A 24,683-nucleotide genomic window follows, 5' to 3' on the forward strand; every position below is an offset into this window, starting at 1 on the left:
CAGTATTCTATGTTTTTCGAGGACCACAAACTAAGCATGATACAGTATGTGCTATCCACAGCGAAATCTGTTATCCTGGACTATATCTCTTCGCCAGAGGTGGATTTCTTGAGGAAAGTAAGACTAGGACTCCGGAAGAGAAATTCAAAGTTGGTATTGAGGTTCCTTGACAAAGAAGATATTGAACCATCAACAAACCAAACATATGGCATTATTCTGAAAAATTTGACATTTGTGAAGAGCTTTGCTTCTGGAATTCTAGTTCCAAAGAATTACATTTGGCCTCTTGATGACAGTTTATATTTGCAAACTCCAACCACCCTTGTACAAGATGCTCATAAAGCAGGGCTGGAAGTTTATGCTTCTGATTTTGCCAACGATGAATATGATATGAGTTACAACTATAGCTATGATCCAGTCAGAGAGTATTTACAGTTCCTGGACAACACTGATTTTGCAGTCGATGGTGTGCTAACAGATTTCTCTGTAACAGCGTCGGAGGCAATAGGTGCGTCTTCTTTACAATCGCTTGCATATTCACAGATTTTAAAAATTGTAGCTTTTATCTTTAAAATGATTATAATTTTTCTTATACTAATTAATTATGTTGTATAGGAAATAATTTCAATATTCTATTATCGAAAAACAAAGTAGGTAACTGTATATATGCACTTACAGCATGGAGAATGGTGGATGCATCTCTGTTGAGTATTTTGCTGTCATTACTCTAGTCCATTTTAAAGTGATCAATGTATCATGGTAACATTAGAAAGCATGGTGATATGCAGACAACTTTAAGTTTGCTTACCTGTCTGCTAAATTAAAATATGAGGTGGGAGGTTGTTTTCGCACATTTCCTTTCTTCTTTATGGCAATAAGAATAAGTCCACTCTGTTATCAATTTATTTTTTGGCTGAAACACCCCATGGTTCTCTCTGGAAGTCAAACTCAACAGCCTCGGAAGCTTTACTGCACATTGTAGTAAAAGGCCACATTTACAAGCTTTGTATGGCATTCAACAGATTTTGAGATGTGACAGAATGTCGGATTTTGATGGATGGCTTATGTGTGAACATGGTACATAAGCATTAAATATTTTAAATGGAATGGATAGGAATATTTTTATATCTGTGAATATGGAAACTGTATATCGTCCATTGATTGGGCACATATTGTTCTTCCTAGGAGGAGGCTTAGCGAGTGAGAAAAAGTTGCCATGTAACATGCACTGTAGAAAATCTGTGAAATTGGTTCGTTTTGGGAAGATTAGTTGCTTGATTGATATTTAAAAGTTCTGTGATAAATATTAGATTGCACATTTATGTTTCTCCACTTAGAGCATAGTTGGCGAGAAGCAGTTTGATGAGGCTTAGTCTAGTGAGCATTGATCTGCAATTGATCATTATATAAGTTGTCATTTATCTTGGTATTTTTTGGGCGAAGAAAGTGGAGCTACTGGTTTGTAAGGCCAATTTTAGGGCAGGTCATGCTTTGGTGATATGGGGTTCAAAGCATTCCGAAGACTGTTTGATGCCTTAAGTGACCATTTTTTGGGTCAAAACTTTATGAATAAAGTTGCAAACCTTTTCTTGGTGCTTCTCTATACATCGAGCTTTCCGGTGGCGCAAAAATCACCCTAGTTGGAGCTCATATATGGAATAGATGCCTCCCGCATGTTGATCTATCTTGTTGACCACCATGATCCTAATTGAATGCCATGTTAGGTCAAACTACTCACACATGTGGGGCTGTGGAGTTTAAAGATTTTTAGAGGGCTCTGTTGACACTGCCGCCTACACCTACCTACAAGTCGGTGAGAAAAGCCTTCAACCCCACAAGGTGTGGTTGGTGGCAGGGAACTAAGAAAAGGGGCTGTCACACTAAATCCTCTCTCTCTGTTTAAGCTATCTGCTAGGTTAGCTATGGGAGGTGGTCCTTAATATGGAAAACTAAGATAAAAGAAATGTGAGGTTCTAGGAGAGATGTTAAAGTGAAAGTGGATTACTTTTAAAAATTATGAACAAAATATGATATGAGCAATAAAAATCATTAACATAATAAAACCATAAAACCAGTGCCTTAAGATAAATTTCTCAACAAGAATGAAAGATACATTTGCTCAAAACAAAAGTGGAATGCTTCCAAAAATGAAAGCAAAGCAATCCTGAAATGTAGATAAAAATGTTAGCATAATAATCGATACAAAATATAAAATGCTTTCAAAATATAAGCAATGCCTAAATCAAAACATATAGAGATATCTTGCAAAAGAAAAAGCAAGTAGTGTTCTACTTGCAAAAGGAAAATGAAACAATGCTTGTCAACATAAAAAATTCAATAATGACAAGTAAAATTGACAATTGCAAGTGCAATCATACGATGTATTAGCATGATATGCACCTATACTAGATTTGAATGCAATTAGTCTTGGTTATTTTTAATCTAAAATGTTTAATGTAAATGAGAAGTCCTCCTCTTAAGCTCTTACGAAAGGGTAAAAATTGGGGTGATAGTAAGAAAGATGGGGCGATGGCACGAAGGTGTCATTAATGACACCCGTCCCTTGAGTCTTACGAGCCAGCGTGTGCCTTCGTTCCTACAAGGGGACAATCCACCTTCATAATTGCAGGGTCATAATGCTTTTACCTTACTTCGTACCTGTCATGTCCCTTCCTAAATTATTTTGGAACAAGATTAATTTTTGTATTATGGGGCCAATTTTGGAGTTAGTGGACCCCATTCGATTTTATTAGGAGATTAGACTTAGGAGAAGATGTTTGTTTTGTAGTTAAGTTACACATGGGGGCCACCCTCACTAGGGAATTACGCACTCCCTAGTTCGATTTGCATGGAGGGGGTTAACTTTTGCATGATGGTGGTTAAGTGAGGGCCCACGATGGAGGACGAAATGGAGGGAAAAGTGCTCCATGAAAACTATATAAGGAAGGCAACTCTCCTCTTCTCATTCATCATTGGAGTATATCGATTTCTCTTTGGTTGCTCAAGCTGCTTAACCGAGTCACTGACTGTTTAGCACGAGTTCTTCAGGTGAAGAGCTTGCCCTTTCTTCGGGGGAGTTCGAGTGCCACCCTAGGAAGGTTTTCTTCATTTCTTTAGGAAGAGAATCACATTGTGAATTCCAGTAGTAGCATTTCCTTCCAGGTGGTGCGTATTACCGGAGGACGTAGTGGAGAGGAGGCTGAGTTTGTTGGTAGTGCTTAGTAGTGGAGTTTTGATGTGAGATTTTCTGGAGAGGAGGCTAGGGAGGATTGTCAGCATTTGGGAGAGTTTGGGAGCTGATTGAGCTTCTTGCTTGACAGTGTGACTTTCGCACTACCTGGGCTAGTGCAGAGGCAGTATAGGGAGCTCACTTGGTGCGTAGAGAATCAGTCCTTGAGGCTGAGCTTTGCTGTGGAGGTTGGAGGAGACATTTTGAGTGGTGTTCGCTTCCCTTTTAGAGCTTGGAGGAGGACTTTGTGGCCATCTTTTGCAGGCCGTATTTCTGAAGTTGTTTGGAGGGTGTGCGCCATAGAGGAGGTCGAATTTGGGAGGTTGATTTCAGGCCAAACCATTTCTAGGTTTTAGTGAGTTTTGGCCAAGGAGCTTGTGGCTTAACTTTCATCATTTTCTGAGCACCAGAGACGGGGTTTCTTGTAGCTCCTTTCTAGCCAACAGTTGCAGCTACTAGGAGACAGCGCAGAGCATTAGAGGAGCAATTATTTTCTAGCATTGAGATTACTGTTTGACACCTAGGTTCTGTCAAGCTTGCCCTTGAGGCAAGCCTAGGTGCATTTTCCACAATATTGTACTTGCTCCATTCCATTAATAAAATGGCTCAGCTGGTTCTCATTTCTGATGTGTATTGAGTATTTGCTGATCGTTTAATTTTTCTGTGTATGAATCGTATTTGCTTTTGTATATCACTGTTTGTTTAAGTTTGGAACATTACAATACTAGTGGAAGAACTTTTCAAAAAAGTATTTTTCCTTATACTTTCTATCAACCAAGGTTATGCTTAGAGGTTAATTGAGTTCAAATGCAAAGTATTCTAGAATTTGTAAATGATATGCAAGTAAGTTTGCTTTGCAAAAAAAGGAAATTACCTCAAATAGATGGAAATGCTCACAATGATGTAAGTTGAAAAATTTATCTCAAAGTTGTACGAGACATGCAAACATAAGCTTCATGAATAAATGGAATTGTAAATTGCTCAAAGTAAATGTCGCAAACCATAAACTTATAGCAATTAAAAATGAGATGGAGCTAAAAAGTGAATGCTTGCTTGTAAAGTATGCTTTGAAAGTAAATGAGCAAAACCACAAATGAGCCTATAGTGAGGCAAATTGTAAAGAAAGCAAATGTTAGACAACTAAATTAAACTTGCCACACAAATTGAGACACTTGCATGTAAAAAATGAGTTATTGTAAAGAAAAATATGAACTTATACTTCAAAGCAAAAGGAATGAAAGGAAAAGCATCAAATGAAACTTGTAACAAAATTTTAACTTAGAAATTGAAATGTGATTTGAGGTTGTGTTAATTTTAGAGCATGCAAAATGAGCTAAAAAGGAAAGTTAGAAACGATGAGATGCCAAAATTAATCCACCCACACAAAATCCTCCTTCTAAATAAAGAGGAAGGATGCCTTGGGTAAACCCAAGCTCCCAAAGAAAAAAAAAAAAAAACTTTTATTATGATATTGCAATGGTGTAAAAGCCTCTTAAAAGGCTGCCCAAAAGATGAAAGAGATTTGTATAAAATGAGAGCTAGAAATAGCTAGAATATCCCTCCAAACTATGACAACCTCAAAGGGCAATGAAGTTCTTCTAAAATAAGAAAATTACAAGCTCCCAAAGGCCCACAGTCTAGCCTTCTTTCCATCTCCTTCTAGTGTCCACGACCTCCTTAGAATAGATCTTGGGTGCTCGAGAGGTCATACAAGAAAGACAGAGTTTTCAATGTTCTTTCCTCAAGGCACTTGTTGTCAAAAATCCAATCAAAACTCCAACTATGGGCTGCAAAACCAAGACAAAATTAGTGTAAAATGCACATAAAATGAACAAGTATGATACTGAAAATAATGTACAAAACCAAATCAAGTGATGTGAGTGAAGTTTGAACCCCATCACTTGCTTAGGTTGGAAAATTCTCTTAAATAGCTAAATAAATCAATGAAAGCACAATTTTTTAAAAGAGATTTAAATTTAGAAGTATTCGCTTGTACACAAGCTATGTCCAAGAAAATCTCTACAAGAAACCACTTTATAAAATACAACTAGGGAAATTCAAAGAACCAATGATAGCTCTTTTGAGAATGTATCAAGAGTGGGTTGGTCTCTCCAAAGACTTCCCCCAATGCTTGCTTTTTTGATCCCAACAAGATATTCCCTCTACAAAACTTCAATCAAGAATTAGTTCCATATAGATTTAGCAATAAACAATGATAGGAAACTCTAGAGATTTATTTGAAACCAACTAGATCAGTCTATACCTAGGGCATACTTCTAAATCAAATGTCAATGCAAGATAGCTCTACATTAACAAACCTACAAGAGCATATGAAAACAAATTAGATCAAAGCACGAGTAAAATGAATTATACCAATGATCAACAATTCATTGCATTTGAAAATGAGGAACACCTCATGAATGAAACCTCAAAGTTTTATTGATATTTCTGAATGTGTACAAGGCAACAACGCTTCCGCAAGCACAATAACTAGTAACAATATTAAATATGAGAGCCCATGGCTCTATTATATATATTATAGAGAGTTGGAAGCAAATCCTAATGAAGAATGGCAATGATAAATGGCATTGGAGCTAATCCCAAGGCAGAGAGATCAAACAAGTGGCATGAGGTGGAGATATTGGAATTTGATGAATGGAGCTCCAAGGCCAAGTGTAAAAATCGAATTATGGCAAGTGGACATCATTTTCTTCTTCCCTTATGTACCAAATTTGAATTTTATGATGGAATGACGAGTGTAGATGGGTGGTAATCCATGTGGGGACAATTTCCCACAAAAAGTTCCACCAAATATTCTTCCAAATCGTCCCAAATGTGCATTGACTTCACAAATTCGAATTTCCAAGTAAACAACTTTCTCATTTAATGCCAAAAGTTCGATTTTATTTGAGGACATGTCCTTTACTTGATTTTAGGAGTCCACATCACCTTGAGACTTCACTTTAACTCCTCCATAATTTTCCACCTCATTTCCACAACATTTAGCATGTGTGGATATTTATTTTTCTCCATTTATTTAATTTCTGGTTTAATTAATTGCCATATTTCCCACTAAATGTGGGAAAAGTGGGTTTTGAGGGTTCAAAACACATTTTTAACCTCTCAAAGTGTGTCATAATAGAAATTTGAGGGTGAGAGGTGCAAATTTTATTACTCATGCACCATACAACTTCTCTAGACATCACTTACTACATTACAAATACAATTTTCTTAGCAATTTCCGCAGTGCGGAAAATCTAAAAAATTAAAAAATGACTACTTAGACGTAACCAAAGTCCACAATTTTTTTGTGTGATCTAGTATGGTAATATACATTGACTCTAGACACTAAGATGTGTTAGGGGCTCAACCTTCAAACCGTCACCCCGACTTTGGGGTTAAAAGTGAGTGAAAAAACCTACAAAATTATCTGTCTCTAAAGAAAAGATAATTAACCAAGTAAAAAAAACACTCCAAGGTGTACTCGTTTGCTATCGAGTCCCAACATCCTAGGCTTGTTACAGACTCAAAACTAATCATTACTTGATCTGAAATCACCCTTAGATGACCTTAGGAAATTAATGAAGGTATTACAGACTCATGTGTTGGGATGTGCCTATGTTATTTTAAGCAACGGATCGATAAGTTTGCGAAATACACAGACACTTGAAACAATAAGAGAAACATAGTAAGTAAATATAAAACACAACAAATTTAATAAGGAGTTCACCCAATCCTCTTGGGCTACGTCTCTTGGTCCAGCGTTCAGTGGTGGCCTTTTCTATTGTGTCTTAAAGCAATGTTTTTACAATAGGGAGCTCAATTTGAGTCTCACTTTAACAGATGATGATCAATAGGGTGGTACTTGGATTCCCCAAGCCTCTAGAGTACACAGACTCCCCTTTACTGAATCTCGACCTCCACTGGTCTCAATGGTATGAGTCCAATTTGTACTCAATACCGTACAGGTATACACAGAGGAGTTGCTCGAACCTCTCAAGCCTTCTCTTGGAGTTCACAGACTCTCGGACTTTGTTTGTCTCTATTTGCTCGATGCTGCCTTTGCTCTGCAGGTCAGCTCGGCTTCTCTGTTTTTTGCTTTCTTTTACTGCTTCTCTACTTCTGTTTCCTTTGCAATTTGTTTGTTCATGGCTTAAAGCTAGTCTGCTCCCTGATTGTTCGTTTCCGCTTCCCGGCTCTTGGGATTGCCTGCCTCTGTCTGCTAGAATTCCCTTGCTCTGCGTCATCATCGCTGTGTAACGCTTCATAGGGAGGTGGCCACCTGTATCCTCACGAACTAAGTGTCAGTTCTCTTTGAACAGTTGTTATTTCTGCTACTCCAAGGTTGCCTGCGAAACTGATTCTTCTACCAGCTCAGCGGTCATGCCGAACCTCAAATCTCATGTACCTCAATGTATTTCCCCGTCAAATCTACTCATCCATCGAGTTGATTCTCTGCAGTTGATCTGGAGCCTCCAGATCCTATGGTCTCCGTCTATATCGCGCAGGTAAGTTTCTCGACCGTTACTCACGCGATGTAAGCGGTTTTCTCTCACATCTGCCAGACACGTGTCACCCAATGTATGGCATCGCGCGGGACTCGGCTGAACCCGCTTACCACTTGAGGTGCACGCGATATCTTGCCGGTTTAGGGCGCGGGACCCGCCTTTTGACGGAATCAATGATTTTTGTATGGTTCTATGCTTTTCCCTGTGACCAAGTGCTCGGGGCTTTCCTTCACTGAGAGCTTTGCCCTGCGCAGTAATCGCATATCAGAAACTGCCTCCGTTTCTAGATCTGACTTCCCGTTTTGCCAGTTTGTGCCAGCACGCAGTTACCATGGGCCAACGGTCTGCGTGCTTTGACCGAGGGTCCTCGTTGCTCCGTGCTGACCACAAATTGCCATTGTTCAGAGGTTATTTCTGATAAGCTCGTTATTCATAAGATTTTGGAGCCTGACATAATTTGAAACAGCGATGGAAATGTTTTAGGGATCCAATTCGGATCATTACTAGTATGACTTATTACAATTCCTCGTAGGGTGTGGAATCTGGGTACAAGAAAGATAATGAGAAATAGAAGTAGAGTTTAAAAACTCTGTTCACTGATGATATCTGATGGTACGAGTGTCCTTTGGATCATCCTTGGGCATGGAGTCTTCATATAATCATCAAGTGCCACTCTAGTGGTCAACATTTGACTCCATATGGGGATGCATGCTATATACAAAGTGATATTGTGCAAGAACTTGGAATCTGCATCGATCGACAAAAAACATATATCAGTAGTATCCATTCAAAATATCATCAAATGAAATCAAGTACAGAAAAAGAAGAAATGGAAATTTATTCTAAGAGCATAAATGAAAATTTATTCATGAAATAAAACTACTTAAACAAAGATGAGAAGAGATAAGGTTAGAATATGATACAAAAAGATGCCCCATGGCATTAGATATCCTCTATGAAGTTCATGTCATGTTGAGAACTTGCTTACTTTCAGGAAGATCCATGGACTGCTTTTCGATGTGCCCTGTCCAATTTTGAATATCTTAGGACTTTGATCCGTCCCAACACTGTGTTGTACATGGCCATCAGATTTACCAAATCATTTCCGCTTTTTTCTTTTCTTCTTAATAGATTGTGATGTTGAAGTCGAGGTGATCAGAGTAGACCTTTTTGCCCGATCTTGAAGATGCTCTGATGGAAAATTCGAAGTATCCGAGACTGCTTTGACCCGCCTTTGTCCATTCTACTTCTGCTTTGACATGGGTGATGGATCAATCTCATAAGTATAAATCTGATTCCCCTCAGTTTCCTTGCTATCCAAGTCTCCATCGATTAGCCATTCTTCAATGGAGTAAATGACCTCCTCATAATGAGATGAATATTGTTTCAGTGGATCGGGAAGCTTATGATATGTTTCTTTGTTCTTTTCCCATCCATAACACTTATTTCCTTGGCATGATTTGTTTCCACGATGTTGATTAATTGCACTTGTTTTTCTTCTATGGTAAGCAATTTGTTTTGAATAGAGGTCATTTGATTAGAATGATTGACTTCCATGGCCTTTATTGCTTGTGCATGATTTACCTCCATGGTCTTAATGAGTTGAGCGTGGTTGACTTGCATATCCTTAATCATTCGAGTCAACTTCTTGATCAGATCCTTATTAGTCTCATCAGTTTTTGCTTTGATCTTTCTTTCATCTTCGTGTTTTTGTTCAAAGACATCAATGATTGATTCTAGAGAATCAAAATTGTTAGAAGGTAAGTCTATGAACCAATCCATAGCATCGCCATCTAATGAAAAGATGAAAAGTCTCATTTTAACGTCCTCATCGTTAATATCATGGCACCATTTGCTCACACAAAGGTGGAAATTCCTAAGGTGAGCTTTAGTATTGATGGCATTGTTACCTAGAAAACTAGGCAACCCTTCAATAGCTTCAATGGCTTCATCCGGAATAAAATTTGGATAGCCTGGAATGTTAGTAGAATCGCAAGGGGCGAAAAAATCATTCATGATGTCATGCTCACTTGATCATGAAAGAGCAAATGGATACCAGAGAGAGGCTCCTATCCAAGATTAGCAAGAAATCTACAAGAAGCAAGCTTCAAGCAGAAATCCTTGCAGAAAATGAAATAAGTGGAGTCGCCACTTGAATAGGAATCCAACTTTGAAATCCAACATGCAAAACCAAAAGTTAGTCGATTTCCTAGGTACAAGAAGACTTTCCCCGACAACGACACCAAAGATGTTGACCGTGCCTCCTACACCTACCTACAAGTCAGTGAGAAAAGCCTTTGTAAATTGGAAACTAAGGCCAAACTCCATGTGGGTCATCTGATTTATGGCAGCTGATATTTTTATTGGATCCCTTTCATCGAGAGGTGTAGGATTGATCTAAAGATCATCCGATTCCGATAAGTATTCATGGAGTTATGAATTTATTTGTGTTATAAGACAATTTGTCAAGGTCAGCGAGTGACCAAATAACCCCCACATGTGCTCAACGTTTTAGTATAAAAGGAGGTGACTTGATAGTCATTTCTACACACACTTCACTCTTGATTTCTCTCTACTTGTTCTGGGTTTTAGTAGCATGAGAAATCTAGATGATGAAGCCCTAGACATAGGAGGAAAGGAGACTAAGGGAGCTGCCCTAGAGATGATGCCCTAGCAAGGAAAACGCAGTCCTAAGGAGGATGACCTAGCCGCAGTCCTAAGGAGGATGCCCTAGCCGCAGTCCTAAGGAGGATGACCTAGCCGCAGTCCTAAGGAGCATGCCCTAGCCGCATTCCTGAGGAGGATGACCTAGCCGCAGTCCTAAAGGATGTCTAGCTGCAGTCTGCCTTAATCCAAGAAGTCGCAGTCATGTTGTGAAGGAGATAGCCCTAAGTTGGAGGCAAGGGAACTCTGTCTTAGCCACAACAAAGGAGAGCTGAACAACGTGGTTATAGAGGCTTGTTTCATGATCTTTTGGAGGGCCGAGTTTGCTATAAGGGAGGTCGAGATTACTCCCTAAAGGGCCGAGACTAGCAATGGTTGTTGCAGCCTGCGTGGAGGAATTCTTAGGTTTCTAACTTATGGTGACGGGCTGTGTAGGTTGTTGTGGGTAAGCCGCAAGCCCTACGAGCAGTTTAGAGGGCAACGTAAGGTGTTTTGAATGGGCTGTAGGTGGCAGCAGAGGTCTGTGGTAGGCCGCAGGCCTAGCCACTCCAAAACAAGCTAGCGTGGAAGTGTTAGGGGCTGCCATATGCCCAAAAAGCAGCATGTGAAGGCAACTATCTACCTTGACTAGGCCGCAATTTATTGAGGTTGTTCAAGGTATGTTTTGGGCATGATTGTTGGGTTGTTGTAGGTTACAATGGGACAACAGCAATGGCATGGTGCAATGGGACAACAACAATGACATGGTGCAACAATGGCACAATGGGACAACAACAACAACAAGGTGCAACAAGCACATGGTGGCAAGCATGGCGCTGCAAGCACATTGGAACAATAGTATGGTAAGCAAGGTGCAGCAAGCACATGGTGGAAAGCATGGTGCAACAAGCACATGGGACAATAGTGGCAAGCATGGTGCAACAAGCACATGGGACAACAGTGGCAAGCATGGTGCTGCAAGCACATGGGACAACAATATGGCAACATGGTACAACATGCCACATGGGACAACAGTGTGGCAACATGGTGCAGCAATGGCACATGGGACAACAATGGTACATGATGCAGTACAGTGATGGGTACAATCATGATTAGTGAAGCATGATGAGATGCAGCATAGTGATGATGGGTGCAACATGGTGCAGCACAGTGAGGTGCAGCATGATGATGAGGAGCAACACAATGATATGTGCACCATGGTGATGGAGTCACCTGGAAGAATCAGTTGAAGTAGCATGTCTTCAATTGAGTTCAACTACTTCATGTGTCATCTACTTAGAGATGATCTATGCTCTTATTTAGATAAGTCAAAATGTTGATTTCTGTTGTATATGTACTATCTCTCTCTCTTTCGCTGCTGAACTATTGAAGAACATATAATAAGAATTGATCAAGGGTTTCTCCACATTGGGGTTTGTCCCTGGCTAGTGCCACATCTTGTGTCCTCTTGTCTTGGCTTGTCTTCTGCGATTTATGTTTATGTTCTATCTGCAATTTTCTATTATGCTAATGTGATTGCTAATTTGGAAAGATATTGAGCTAACTGTGAAAATTGAAATAAATTGCTCTAAGCATAGAACATACCTAAAATTAACATGGTATCAGAGCTGAGGTGAAGACAAATCCTAAGCAAGAGTGAAAGAGCAATCACCGAAGACAGTTGGGAAAGGACAAAGGGGTCAAGGATTCCTCATCCCTCTTAAAATTCACCAAGAGTGAAGTTGAAGCAGAGAATATTGTCAGAATGGTGCAACAGAAGCTTCTGATGCCCTACCTAAAGATCACTTCAATGGGAAGTCTGGATCTAAGGGTGGAAGGAAAGGCAGATGCCTTGGTTGTAATAAGTTCGGCCATTATGCGAAAGAGTGTCCAAATGGTAGGGACACATCACTTGATGATGATAACAATCATTCCAGGGACATCTTCAATGATCGGAGGAATGATAGGTAATGCAGGTCATCAAAGAAATAACCGACTCTTCAAAGAAAGCAAGGAACCCCAGGTATGAAGAATCAAATGTTGTTTCTGATAAGATAAAGAAGCATTATCTTATATTGGCCCTCTCCGCTAGACTCTTTGGGAATCTGGCTTATTGTAGTGCTTCAAAGCACTTCATCTAATAGAAGGGTGCACTCTCTAATTTGGTAGAGATGGAAACAATCGTGGGATTATACTTGGAGTCAATGCCACCTATCCCGGAAAGGGTGTAGGGAATGTTACCCTCAAGTGAATGAGGGTAACTCGATTCATTTACGAGAATCTCTTTATGTACTTGATCGCAAGAAGAACCTGGTGTCCATTTCGGCAATGGAAATCAAAGGTTTCAGGGTGGCATTCATCGATGGAAAGGTATGTGTTTGAAAATAGAATTTTCAAAGATGCTTTTACTTGTGGGTTCAGGATTGGCAATTTGTATCAAGTTGCAGGATGGTCCATTGGGGACGATGTCAGTTGACACCTCATCTATAGCACCGAAGATCTACTTATTATGGGGCTCTAACCAATGTGAGTCAGATGGTGACAGGGATGCCTGAATTCAAGAAGAGCATGAAGGTACATGTCCGAGATGTACCGAAGAAAAATCATACAAGGAGACCATTCCCCTCATGTAGTAGGTCCACAGGTTTGGAACAATCCGAGGGGTTTGAGATTGATGATCGAGAATCTCATGTATGCAGGTGGAAGAAAGCCCTTTATATCTTGAAGCAAAACACCCCGGGCTTAGTATGAGAGGATTGATAGCTGTCTGATGAAGCTGAGATTCACTAGGAGTGAAGCTGATCCAAACCATTGCTTGAAGGTTGTGGATGATAGATCTCTTATACTGGCACCTTATGAGGACGACCTCTTTCTGACAGGTGCAGACCCTCACTTGCAAAAGTAAGAGGGAGTTGGATTCCGGATTTGGAATGGTGAACTGCAAGCCTGCGACTACCTCGATGGAGCTTAACTTTTAGAAGTTATGTGATAGGGATGTTGGATCTGATTTAGGAAATGCCTCTGAGTTTCATAAACTCATTCTTGCATTGATGTTCTTGGTGAACTCTCGTCTGGATATATCTTTTGCAGTTAGCATGTTGAGCTCATATTTGGTTGAGCCTCATTGGATTGATGCCAAGAATCATTTGAGATATCTTCAGGGCACAATCTCTCATGGATTGAGATACACTTCCGGAAATGTGAAGCTGCATGATTATTCTAACGCTGATTAGGTAGGCAATGTGGAGGATCGCTAGAGCACTTTTGGGTGCTGTTTCTATTTGGGTTATACTCGATATCCTGGATGAGCACAAAGCAGAAGATGATTGCTTTGAGCACTACTGAGACCAAATACATAGCTACGAGTATGATCTCGTGTGAAGCTGCCTAGTTGAGGAAGCTCTTCAGTGAGCTGTTTGACACATGATGGATACACCATGATCTTCTGTGTCAACCAGAGGGGACTCGATTGTTGAGGAATCCCGTATTCTATGATTGCTCCAACATATAGACATAAGGTACTACCTTATCTGCGATATGGTACATTGATGAGCAAGAAGGCTCCATCGCATTGGGACTGATGTGCAAGTCGCAGACATTCTGTCGAAGCCCCGAGGAAAGATCAAATTTGTGACTTTCCAGAACGACTTGGAGTCGTTGAGAGACCCTCTTATGAGGGTCCTGTATGATGCATGCATTGAGCTTTGGGAGCTCCAGGGGGCTTGGGGTACTTCTTGGAGCAACAAGTGACCATATGGCGACTCACCCTCCCCTAATGGTGTGCTGTGTACACAGTGAATGGTTCATCCTTCCCTTGTGATACCCCGTGGCGACTTATGGACAGGATGAGTGATTCTCTTGTCGAGGCATCCTACCCATGTAGTTTGGGACTCACAGGAAGTACCTCTCATCTAGCCAATGAGTAGAGAAATGGGGTTAGGGACCATAGTAATACTATCAATGGACGCAACGTTGTATCTATCGTACTCACTATGCTAGAATGACCTACACCGATATGGGATTAGTAAGAGTGATATAACTCACTCCCTTTTGGAATTGGTCTGGGATTAGTAAGAGTGGTATGACACACTCTCTTCATATGGGACTGACTCCAGGTCAGTAGATAATGGTATGAGACATTCTCGATCAATTCTTCTTCTTCATGGTTCAGCAGAGCAAAGCAGAGTAGAGCATTGCAGGGCACTGATGGCAGAGATAGTATAGTCTGGCAGATAGATCAAGAGATGGAGTTCTCCCTAGTTGAGAGGGAGTGTTAAAATTGGCAACTAGGGCCAAACTCCATGTGGGTCATCTGATTTATGGCAGCTGATATTTTTCTTGGATCCCCCTCATCGAGAGGTGTAGGATTGATCTAAAAATCATTCGATTCCGATAAGTATTCATGAAGTTATGAATTTATTTGTGTTATAAGACAATTTGTTAAGGTCCCCCAGCAACCAAATAACCCCCACATGTGCTCAACGTTTTAGTATAAAAGGAAGTGACTTGATAGTCATTTCTACGCACACTTCACTCTTGATTTCTCTCCACTTGTTTTAGGTTATAGTGGCACGAGAAATCTAGATGATGAAGCTCTAGACGCAGGAGGAAAGGAGACTAAGGGAGCTGCCCTAGAGATGATGCCCTAGCAAGGAAAACGCAGTCCTAAGGAGGATTCCCTAGCCGCAGTCCTAAAGAGGATGACCTAGCCACAGTCTTAAAAGGATGTCTAGCCACAGTCTGCCGTAATCCAAGAAATCGCAGTCATGTTGTGAAGGAGATAGCCTTAAGTTGGAGGCAAGGGAACTCTATCTTAGCCGTAATAGAGGAGAGCTGAACAATGTGGTTATAGAGGCCTGTTTCATGATCTTTTGGAGGGCCAAGTTTGTTGTAAGGGAGGTTGAGATTACTCCCTAAAGGGCCGAGACTAGGAAAGGTTGTTGCAGCCTGCGTGGAGGAGTACTTAGGTGTCTAACTCATGGTGACGGGTTGTGTAGGTAAGCCGCAAGCCCTACGAGTAGTTTAGAGGGAAACGTAAGATGTTTTGAATGGCTTGTAGGTGGCAGCAGAGGTCTGTGGTAGGCCGCAAGCCTAGCCACTCCAAAACAGGTCAGTGTGGAAGTGTTAGGGATTGCCATGTGCCCAGAACAACAACATGTGAAGGCAACTATCTACCTTGACTAGGCTGCAGTTTATTGAGGTTGTTCAAGGTATGTTTTGGGCATGATTGTTGGGTTGTTGTAGGTTACAATGGGACAACAACAATGGCATGGTGCAATGGGACAACAACAATGACATAGTGCAACAATGGCACAATGGGATAGTAGCAACAAGAAGGTGCAGCAAGCACATGGTGGCAAGCATGGTGTTGCAAGAACATTGGAACAACAATATGGTAAGCAAGGTGCAACAAGCACATGGTGGCAAGCATGGTGTAGCAAACACATGGGACAGTAGTGGCTAGCAAGGTGCAACAAGCAAATGGGACAACAGTGGCAAACATGGTGCTGCAAGCACATGGGACAATAGTATGGTAGCATGGTACATCATGCTACATGGGACAACAATGTGGCAACATGGTCCAGCAATGGTACATGGGACAACAATGGTACATGATGCAGTATAGTGACGGGTACAGTCATGATTAGTGAAGCATGATGAGAAGCAACATAATGATGATGGGTGTAGCAGAGTGAGGTGCAACATGATGATGAGGAGCAACACAATGATATGTGCAACATGGTGATGGAGTCACTTGGAAGAATCAGTTGAAGCAACATGTTTTCAACTGAGTTTAGCTACCTCATGTATCATCTACTTAGAGACAATCTATGCTCTTATTTAGATAAGTCAAAGTGTTGACTTATTTTGTATATGTACTATCTATGTCTCTTTCAGTGCTGAACTATTGAAGAACATATAAGAAGAATTGATCAAGGGTTTCCCCACATTGGGGTTTGTCCTTGGCTAGCGCCACGTCTTGTGTCGTCTTGTTTTGGCTTGTCTTCTACGATTTATGTTTATGTTCTTTCTGCAATTTACTATTATGTTGGTGTGATTGCTATTCTGGAAAACATATTGAGCTAACTATGAAAATTGAAATAAATTGCTCTAAGCATAGAACAAACCTAAAATTAACAGCTTTCAACCCCACAATGTGTGGTTGGTGGCAGGGAACTAAGAGAAGGGGTTGTCACTCTAAATCCCCTCTCTCTCCGTTTAAGCTATCTCATAGGTTAGCTATGGGGGGTGGTCCCTAATATGGAAAACTAAGATAAAAGAAATGTGAGGTTCTAGGAGAGATGTTGGAGTGAAAGTGGATTACTTTTAAGAATTATGAGCAAAATATGATATGAGCAATAAAAATCATTAACATAATAACACCATAAAACCAGTGCCTTAAGATAAATTGCTCAACAAGAATGAAACATAGATTTGCTCAAAATAAAAGTAGAATGCTTCCAAAAATGAAAGCAAAGCAATCGTGAAATGGAGACAAACATGTTAGCACGATAATCGATACAAAATATAAAATGATTTCAAAATATAACCAATGTCTAAATCAAAGCATACAGAGATATCTTGCAAAAGGAAAAGCAATTTGTGTTCTACTTGCAAAAGGAAAATGAAACAGTGTTTGCCAACATAAAATATTCAATAATGACAAGTAAAATGGACAATTGCAAGTGAAATCATAAGATGTATTAGCATGAGATGCACCTATACTAGATTTGAATGCAATTAGACTTGGTTATTTTTAATCTAAAATGTGTAATCTAAATGAGAAGTTCTCTTCTTGAGCTCTTATTAAAGTGTAAAAATTGGGGTAACTGTAAGAAAGAGGGGGTGAGGGCATGGAGGTGACATTAACAATACCCATCCCTTGAGTCTTATGAGCCAACGTGTGCCTTCGTTTTTACAAGGGACAAACTACCTTCATAACTGCGGGGTCACAACGCTTTTACTTTACTTCGTACCAGATGGAAGAACTTTCCAAGAGTCTTTTTCCCTATACTTTCTATGAACCAAGCTTATGCTTGGAGGTTAATTGAGTTAAAATGCAAAGTATGCTAGAATTTGTAAACGATATGCAAGTAAGTTTGCTCTGCAAAAAAATGAAATTGCCTCAAGTAGATGGAAATGCTTACAAAGATGTAACTTGAAAAATTTCCCTCAAAGTTTTACAAGACATGTAAACATAAGCTTCATAAATAAATGGAATTGTAAATTGCTCCAAGTAAATGTCGCAAACCATAAACTTATAGCAATTGAAAATGAGATGAAGCTAAAAACTAAATGCTTGCTTGTAAAGTAAGCTTTGAAAGTAAATGAGCAAAACCACAAATGAGCCTATAGTGAGGCAAATTGTAAAGAGAGAAAATTAAACTAAATTAAACTTGCTACACAAATTGAGATACTTGCATGTAAGAAATGAATTGCTCTAAAGAAAAATATCAACTTATACTTCAAAGTAAAAGGAATGAAAGACAAAACATGAAATGAAACTTGTAGCATCATTTTAACTTAGAAATTGAAATGTGATGTGAGGTTGTGTTAAGTTTAGAGCATGCAAAATGAGTTAAAAAGGAAAGTTAGAAAAGATGAGATGCCAAAATTAATCCACCCACACAAAATCCTCGTTCTAAATAAGGAGAAAGGATGCCTTGGGTAAACCCAAGTTGCCACAAAAAAAAGGATCTTTTATTAAGATATTACAATGGTGTAAAAACCTCTTAAAGGGATGCCCAAAAGATGGAGATTTGTACAAGATGAGAGCTAGAAATAGCTAGAATATCCCTCCAAACTATAGCAACCTCAAAGGGCAATGAAGTCCTAAAATCAGAAAATTACAAACTCCCAAATGCCCATTGTTTAGCTTTCTTTGCATCTCCCTCTAGTGTGCATGACCTCCTTAGAATAGATCTTGGGTGCTTGAAAGGTCATACAAGAAAGATAGAGTTTTCAATGGTTTTTTCTCAAGGCACTTGTTGTCAAAAATCCAATCAAAACTCCAACTATGGGCTGCAAAACCAAGACAAAATTAGTGTAGAATGCATATAAAATGAAGAAGTATGATATAAAATAATGTACAAAACCAAATCAAGTGATGAGAGTGAAGTTTGAAAGCCATCACTTGCCTAGCTTGGAAAATGTTCTTAAATAACTAAATAAATCAATGAAAACACAATTTTTTAAAAGAGATTTAAATTTAGAAGCATTCACTTGTATACAATCTATGTCCAAGAAAATCTCTGCAAGAAACAACTTTATAAGATAAAACTATGGAAATTCAAAGAACCAATGAGAGTTCTTTTGAGAATGTATCAAGAGTGGGTTGGTCTCTCCAAAGACTTCCCCCAACACTTGCTTCTTTGATCCCAACAAGATGTTCCCTCTACAAAACTTCAATCAAGAATTAGTTGCATATAGATTTAAAATTAAACAATGATAAGAAACTCTATAGATTTATTTAAAACCAACTAGACCATTCTATACCTAGGGCATACTTCTAAATCAAATGTCAATGCAAGATAGCTTTACATTAACAAATCTACAAGAGCATATGAAAACAAATTAGATCAAAGCACAAGTAAAATGAATTATACCAATGACCAACAATTCATCACACTCGAAAAGGAGGAACACCTCATGAATGAAACCCCAAAGTCTTTATTGATATTTCTGAAAGTGTACAAGGCAGCAACACTTTCGCAAGCACAATAGCTAATAAGAATATTAAATATGAGAGCCCGTGGGCATCTACACATATTGCCGGAAGTTCGTCTAGGGATTTTTGCATTTGGCAGCTCCCCTCATGGATTTGACTAAGAGAGGGGCTTTCGCATGGACAGATGGGGCACATACAACTTTTGACTGCCTCAAGGAGGTGATGAGTAGTTGCCTAGTGTTGGCACTTCTGGACTTCTCCCAGGCCTTTATCGTGGAGTGTGATGCATCCGAGGAGGGAGTTGGAGCAGTGGTATCTTAGGATGGGCACCCCATTGCTTTCGAGAGTCGGAAGCTCTTACCTCGTGACAGGTCATCTTCTATATATGACAAGGAGATGTTGGCCATTATGCATGCCTTGGCCAAGTTTCGACAGTATTTGGTGGGTAACAGGTTCCGGGTGAAGAATGATCACAACAGTCTTCGTCACTTAATGGGGCAGCAAGGCCTCAACGACAGATAGCAGAGATGGGTCAGCGAGGTGCAGGCCTATGATTTCGACATAGAGTATGTGCGGGGAAAACACAACGTGGTGGTTGATGCCCTATCCCAGAGACCTGCAGGCCTATCCCTCATGAGCATCTGCCATGATTGGAAGGCCCGGTTATTGGTGGAGTATTCTAAGGACAGGAGGGCATGCGAGATTCTAGAGGGTACCCACGCAGATGAGTGCTATCGGGTGATGGATGAGGTCATCTACTACAAGGGGCACATATTTCTGGTTCCCAACTCGCAGTTGAGGGAGAGAGTGCTCCAGGCAACACATGAATCACCATTGTCAGGGCACCAGGGGTTCAAGAAAACATACATGGTAGTCAGGGAGTGCTTCACATGGAAGGGCCTCAAGGGGGACGTGCTGAGGCACATATAGGAGTGTGAGGCATGTCAGAGGAACAAAGGGGAGCTGATTCATCTTGCAGGATTATTACAGCCGCTCCCCATCCTCGAGGGGAAATGGGAGAGTATCTCCATGGACTTTATCATGGGGCTCCCCACAGTACAGGGCAAGGATTGCATTTATGTAGTGTTTGACCGGCTGATCAAGTATGCCCACTTTTTCGCCATCCCTACTAGATATTTGGCTTCACAGGTTGTAGAGCTGTTCTTTAGGGAGATCTTCCGGTTACACGGGTTTCCTAAGAACATAGTGAGTGACAGGGATAGGAGGTTCATGGGAGGCTTTTGGCAGGAGCTCTTCAGGTTGGTTGGTACCGAGTTCACCCCTAGCATGCATTACCACCCCCAGACAGATGGCCAGATTGAGTGAATTAATCAGTGGCTGAAGGGGTGCCTGAGGAACTATGTGACTGGGCAACAGAGGGCTTGGATTCGGTAGCTGCATTTAGGCGAGTATTGCTACAACACCAACTATCACATGTCCATCAGTATGACTTCTTTTCGTGCTTTGTATGCTTATGATGCATTATCTTTTGCTAACATTTTTTTTGGAGATCGTCAAGCCCCAAAGGTCAAAGATTGGATCCAAGAGAACCAAGATATCCACCAAGCTCTTAAGAATAACTTAGTGATAGTGTGGAACCAACAAAAGATGTACGTAGATCGGCACCGAACTGAAAGACATTTCGAGGAGGGGGATTTGGTGTACCTTCGGTTACAACCGTACAGGCTATGTCACAGGGTTCAGCGAACCTAAAGGTTCAGGTTCGAAATTTGGCGAACCTAAAAACAAAATTTGAAATTCGTTCAGGTTCGCCGAACCTGAAATTCGAACCTCAAGTCGAACCTGAACGAACTCGAACCTAAACGAACCTCAACGAACCTCAACGAACTTGAACGAACCTGAACGAACCTGAAGGCGAATTTTAACGAATTTTTTAAGGTTCGATTTTTTTAATGATGCACTGAGAACTTCATTATGACAGCCATGATAGCTGTTTTATCCTACCTTCATCACTGTACTCTAGACCATCATGTTGACTGTGATCATGCGAGAGTGTATTCCATGACTGCAGGATCATTGTGATCTTTCTTACACCGAGACAGTGAGATCATGTAAAGATAGTGAGGGATCCGAAGATCTTTCCATTACATATATATATACATTGACTGTTAAAAAATAGATCCACCGAGATGAGATACGTTTCCTCACTATATTGAGTCCTTACTGTCTCATTTATTCCGAGACTGTAATGGTTACTGTGGCTCTTTGTTATGCAGGGATTGTATCCTCCGAGAATGATCATTTCTGCGGCTTTGTTATTGTGCCACAATTGTAGTATATATATATATATATAGATATATATATGTGATTGAGACAATGTCTAACATCAATCTTATTAGGCCGAGAGAGAGGTTCTATCACTGCTGTTCTTTGTCTAGAGTCTAGACTTCTACAGGAGTATCACCGAGGCCTTGATGCCAAGACTGCTATGCGAGATCCATTGACACTGTGCCTTTGTCCTAGATTTTTTCTACTCCATTCAGCTGAGATCCTCACAAGTATGTCGAGATCACTAGCTGTGCAATTGTGATATGTCTAGGTAGATTTGTATGCTAAAACAGATATGCCGAGAATGTCTAATCCTTCAATCTTTGCAATGTCCATTATACAAGGTTATTCCTGCTCCATTAGACCGAGGTCATATATATATATATATATATATTGAAAAATGTGTATAGTCGAACCTAATGCCGAACCTCATTCGAACCTGATCGAAAAATTCGAATTCGAATCGAACTTAATCGTTGTCGAACTCGAATTCGAACTCGAACCATGTGACATAGCGTACAGTTGGTCCTCATTTAAGCAGAAGGGGGCCGAGAAGGTACAACCCCGCTTTTATGGGCCATATAGGGTAGTCGGGCGATTTGGGGAGGTGGCCTACGAGCTGGAGCTATCTCCGGGGAGTAGAATTCACAACATATCCCATGTCTCATGCCTTAAAAAGGTGCTAGGACAACAACATTGGAGTTACCCTCACTGGATGATGAGGGCCATTTGGTTTTGGAGCTTGAGGCCATTTTGGAGAGACGGGAGACGAAACTTAGGAGCAGGACCATCAGGGAATTGTTGGTGCGTTGGAAGAACCTGCTGGATGAGGATACCTCTTGGGAAGGTGAGCACATTCTGGAGCACCCAACATTGAAATTGCTTGAGGGCAAGCAACATTTGGGAGGGGAGGACTCTCATGCATTGTTGAAAATATCGGTATCGGCAAAATATCGGCGAGGGTCCAGAAAATATCTTATCGGCAATATCGGCGAAAATATCGGCAAAATATCGGCAAATATCAGCAAGCATAAAAAATAATTTTTTCAAATTTTTAAATATAGCCGATATTTTCCGATATTTTGAAAATATCGTGATATTTTCAAAACAGAAAATATCGCGATATTTTCTCGGCGATATATCGTTTTGCGGAAAATATCGCGATATTTCCGAATATCGCCGATATTATCAACAGTGCTCTCATGTCCCTTCCCAAAAGAATTTGTAACAGGTTTTGTCTCTCCACAATTTTATACAAATTTTGTTAAGAAAAGGTCCCAAGCAATTTTGACTTAGGAACTTAGGAGAAATGAAGGCCTGATTAATTTTCTAGTGGAAGGTGGGGGCCGACCACGTGGGAAAACGCATTGGGCAATTCGAATTGCCTTAGAGGGAAGTCGTATGGCTGTTGGAGGGGCCCACATGAGGAAAAGGAAGGCCCACAAAGTCATAAGGAGGAAGAGCTCCTCACTTGGGGATTCATTCATTCTTGCATATCGAAAATCACTTGATTGTTTGGTCGAGCTGCTTAGCTGAGTCAACTGGCTGGTTAGCCACGAATCTCTCAAGCGGGAGTTTCAACCTTACCTTAGGGGGACTACGAGTGCCACACTAGGAAGGCAGTTTCACAGCACATTGAGGAGTACCAGGGGAGATTCATAGCCAGCACATTCAGCCACAAACCAACAGTTCGTATTTTGGGCCAATAGAGAAGGGAACATGTAGTTTTGGACAGAGCTTCATTGGGCCAGCACTAGCCGGAGGAACCTGGAGAGTTGAAGGACATTAGGAGGTTAACACTTGGGAGGAGTTTAGGAGCAGGTGGGTGCAACAATTGGGTAGTTCGAAACTCAGCCTTGGAGGACTGCGCAGAGGGCCAGACTGGGCATCACGTGTTTCATGCCCCCAACTCTTTTTTCACGAGTTAGTCTACGTGCGGCACTGGCTAAACACTTAAACATTTTATCTCCTAAGTTATTTTCCGGACTACGCCTAACATTCACATCTTTCATCATCTTTATTTTATAAATGTGTGGAATAAACATTAATACATTCAACTGTGCAAGAGATACAATACACAAGTATATATGATAATCTTTATAAATGTTGTTTTTATAAAATTCCTTGGGAGACAAAGCTCAACCGAGTTCATAAAATTTATAATAGACCGACCGCTGTGCAGCTCGGCTGGTCTGCCCAACTCGGCCACTGCATGTGTAGGCTTGCCCAACACACCACACTGCCGTGCCTGTGCGTTGTCCAAACTCCGTTCAAACGCCGCCCGGTCGCCTCACCTGATTACTGTGCAAACTCACTGCGGGTGCACCGCCCACCCGGGTCGCCCACCCGGCTCCTCGTTCCGACTTACTGCGGGCGAACCGCCCACCCGGGTTGCCCTGCCCAGCTTGCCACGACACCCATGCTACAACTCGCAAATGTTTGTATGCCCGTTGTGTCAACCGCCTTGTGGTTCGCCCCGCTTGTCTGCCCGACTGCGTTCGCTCGCCCGCCTCCCTGCTGTGCGATTGCCACCCGACTTGGCCCTCCCGTTATGTTGTTCGCTACTCACTATTCTGCCCGCTATGCGGGCGCATTCCTGCACCTCGCTAAGGATGTCTGCCCCTTATACTTGGACTCCTTTGCTTGCTTGGATGGAATGACTTGAATGCTTTCCACACTTCACCGACATGTTCTTATATGCTTTGTCGACCATGGGTGGGGGCTTGCTACAACCTAGCAGACCCATTGTTTCGCCACTTAACATATTTTCACCGGTCGGCCCAAGTGTAGGGGCACCCACATACTTGGTCGCTCACCCCATATAAACTCGCCAACTCGCCCACCCACACTTAGTCATTTTCACAACTCGTCTCGTGGGTGCACTCGTGGCTCGTTTGGTTGGGCCAGCTCGTTGGTCAGGCGCGCCCTCCGCCAACTCGTCGGTTTTGTGCGACCGACTCGTCTCGCCCATTGCGCGCCCATGATGACTCGTGCCCAACTCGTCGGTTAAACGCACCCACCGTGCGCGCCCGACTCACCAATGTGTGATGATGACCTGGGGCCTTACATCCTCCCCCACCGGAAGTCATTGTTGTCCTTGAAAATCTAGCTATCCTTCGTAGCTTCCTATCATACTTTGCAATCTTCTTCTTCCACCTCCACAACGAGTCCTCCATCTCCCATGTATCCTCCTCCGGTGCATCCTTCCATCTAATGAGGAATTGGTGTCGCATGTTACTCCCAAGACTTGTCGTTCAAAGATCTAGGATCTTCTGTAGAACAAGGTTCGGTCTGTCAACGATCATGGTTGGCCCTCTCAGTGGTTCTGTCCTCTCTTAATGGTCTG

The 24,683-nt window shown here is 41.2% G+C and overlaps 1 protein-coding gene across 1 annotated transcript in view; it reads left to right on the top strand.

Annotated features, from left to right (window-relative positions):
- Positions 1-24,683, top strand: part of LOC149222677 (glycerophosphodiester phosphodiesterase GDPDL6-like) — a 378,163-nt gene that overhangs the window by 112,693 nt on the left and 240,787 nt on the right. The window contains exon 4 of the mRNA XM_089385570.1: positions 4-508. Within this exon, the coding sequence (XP_089241696.1) occupies positions 4-508 (505 nt within the window). The remainder of the gene's footprint in view (positions 1-3; positions 509-24,683) is intronic.

The sequence above is a fragment of the Pinus tabuliformis genome, chromosome Q (assembly GCF_031772625.1).
Source record: "Pinus tabuliformis cultivar Carrire ecotype Pingquan chromosome Q, CPIR1, whole genome shotgun sequence".
In the NCBI taxonomy this organism is placed as follows: domain Eukaryota; kingdom Viridiplantae; phylum Streptophyta; class Pinopsida; order Pinales; family Pinaceae; genus Pinus; species Pinus tabuliformis.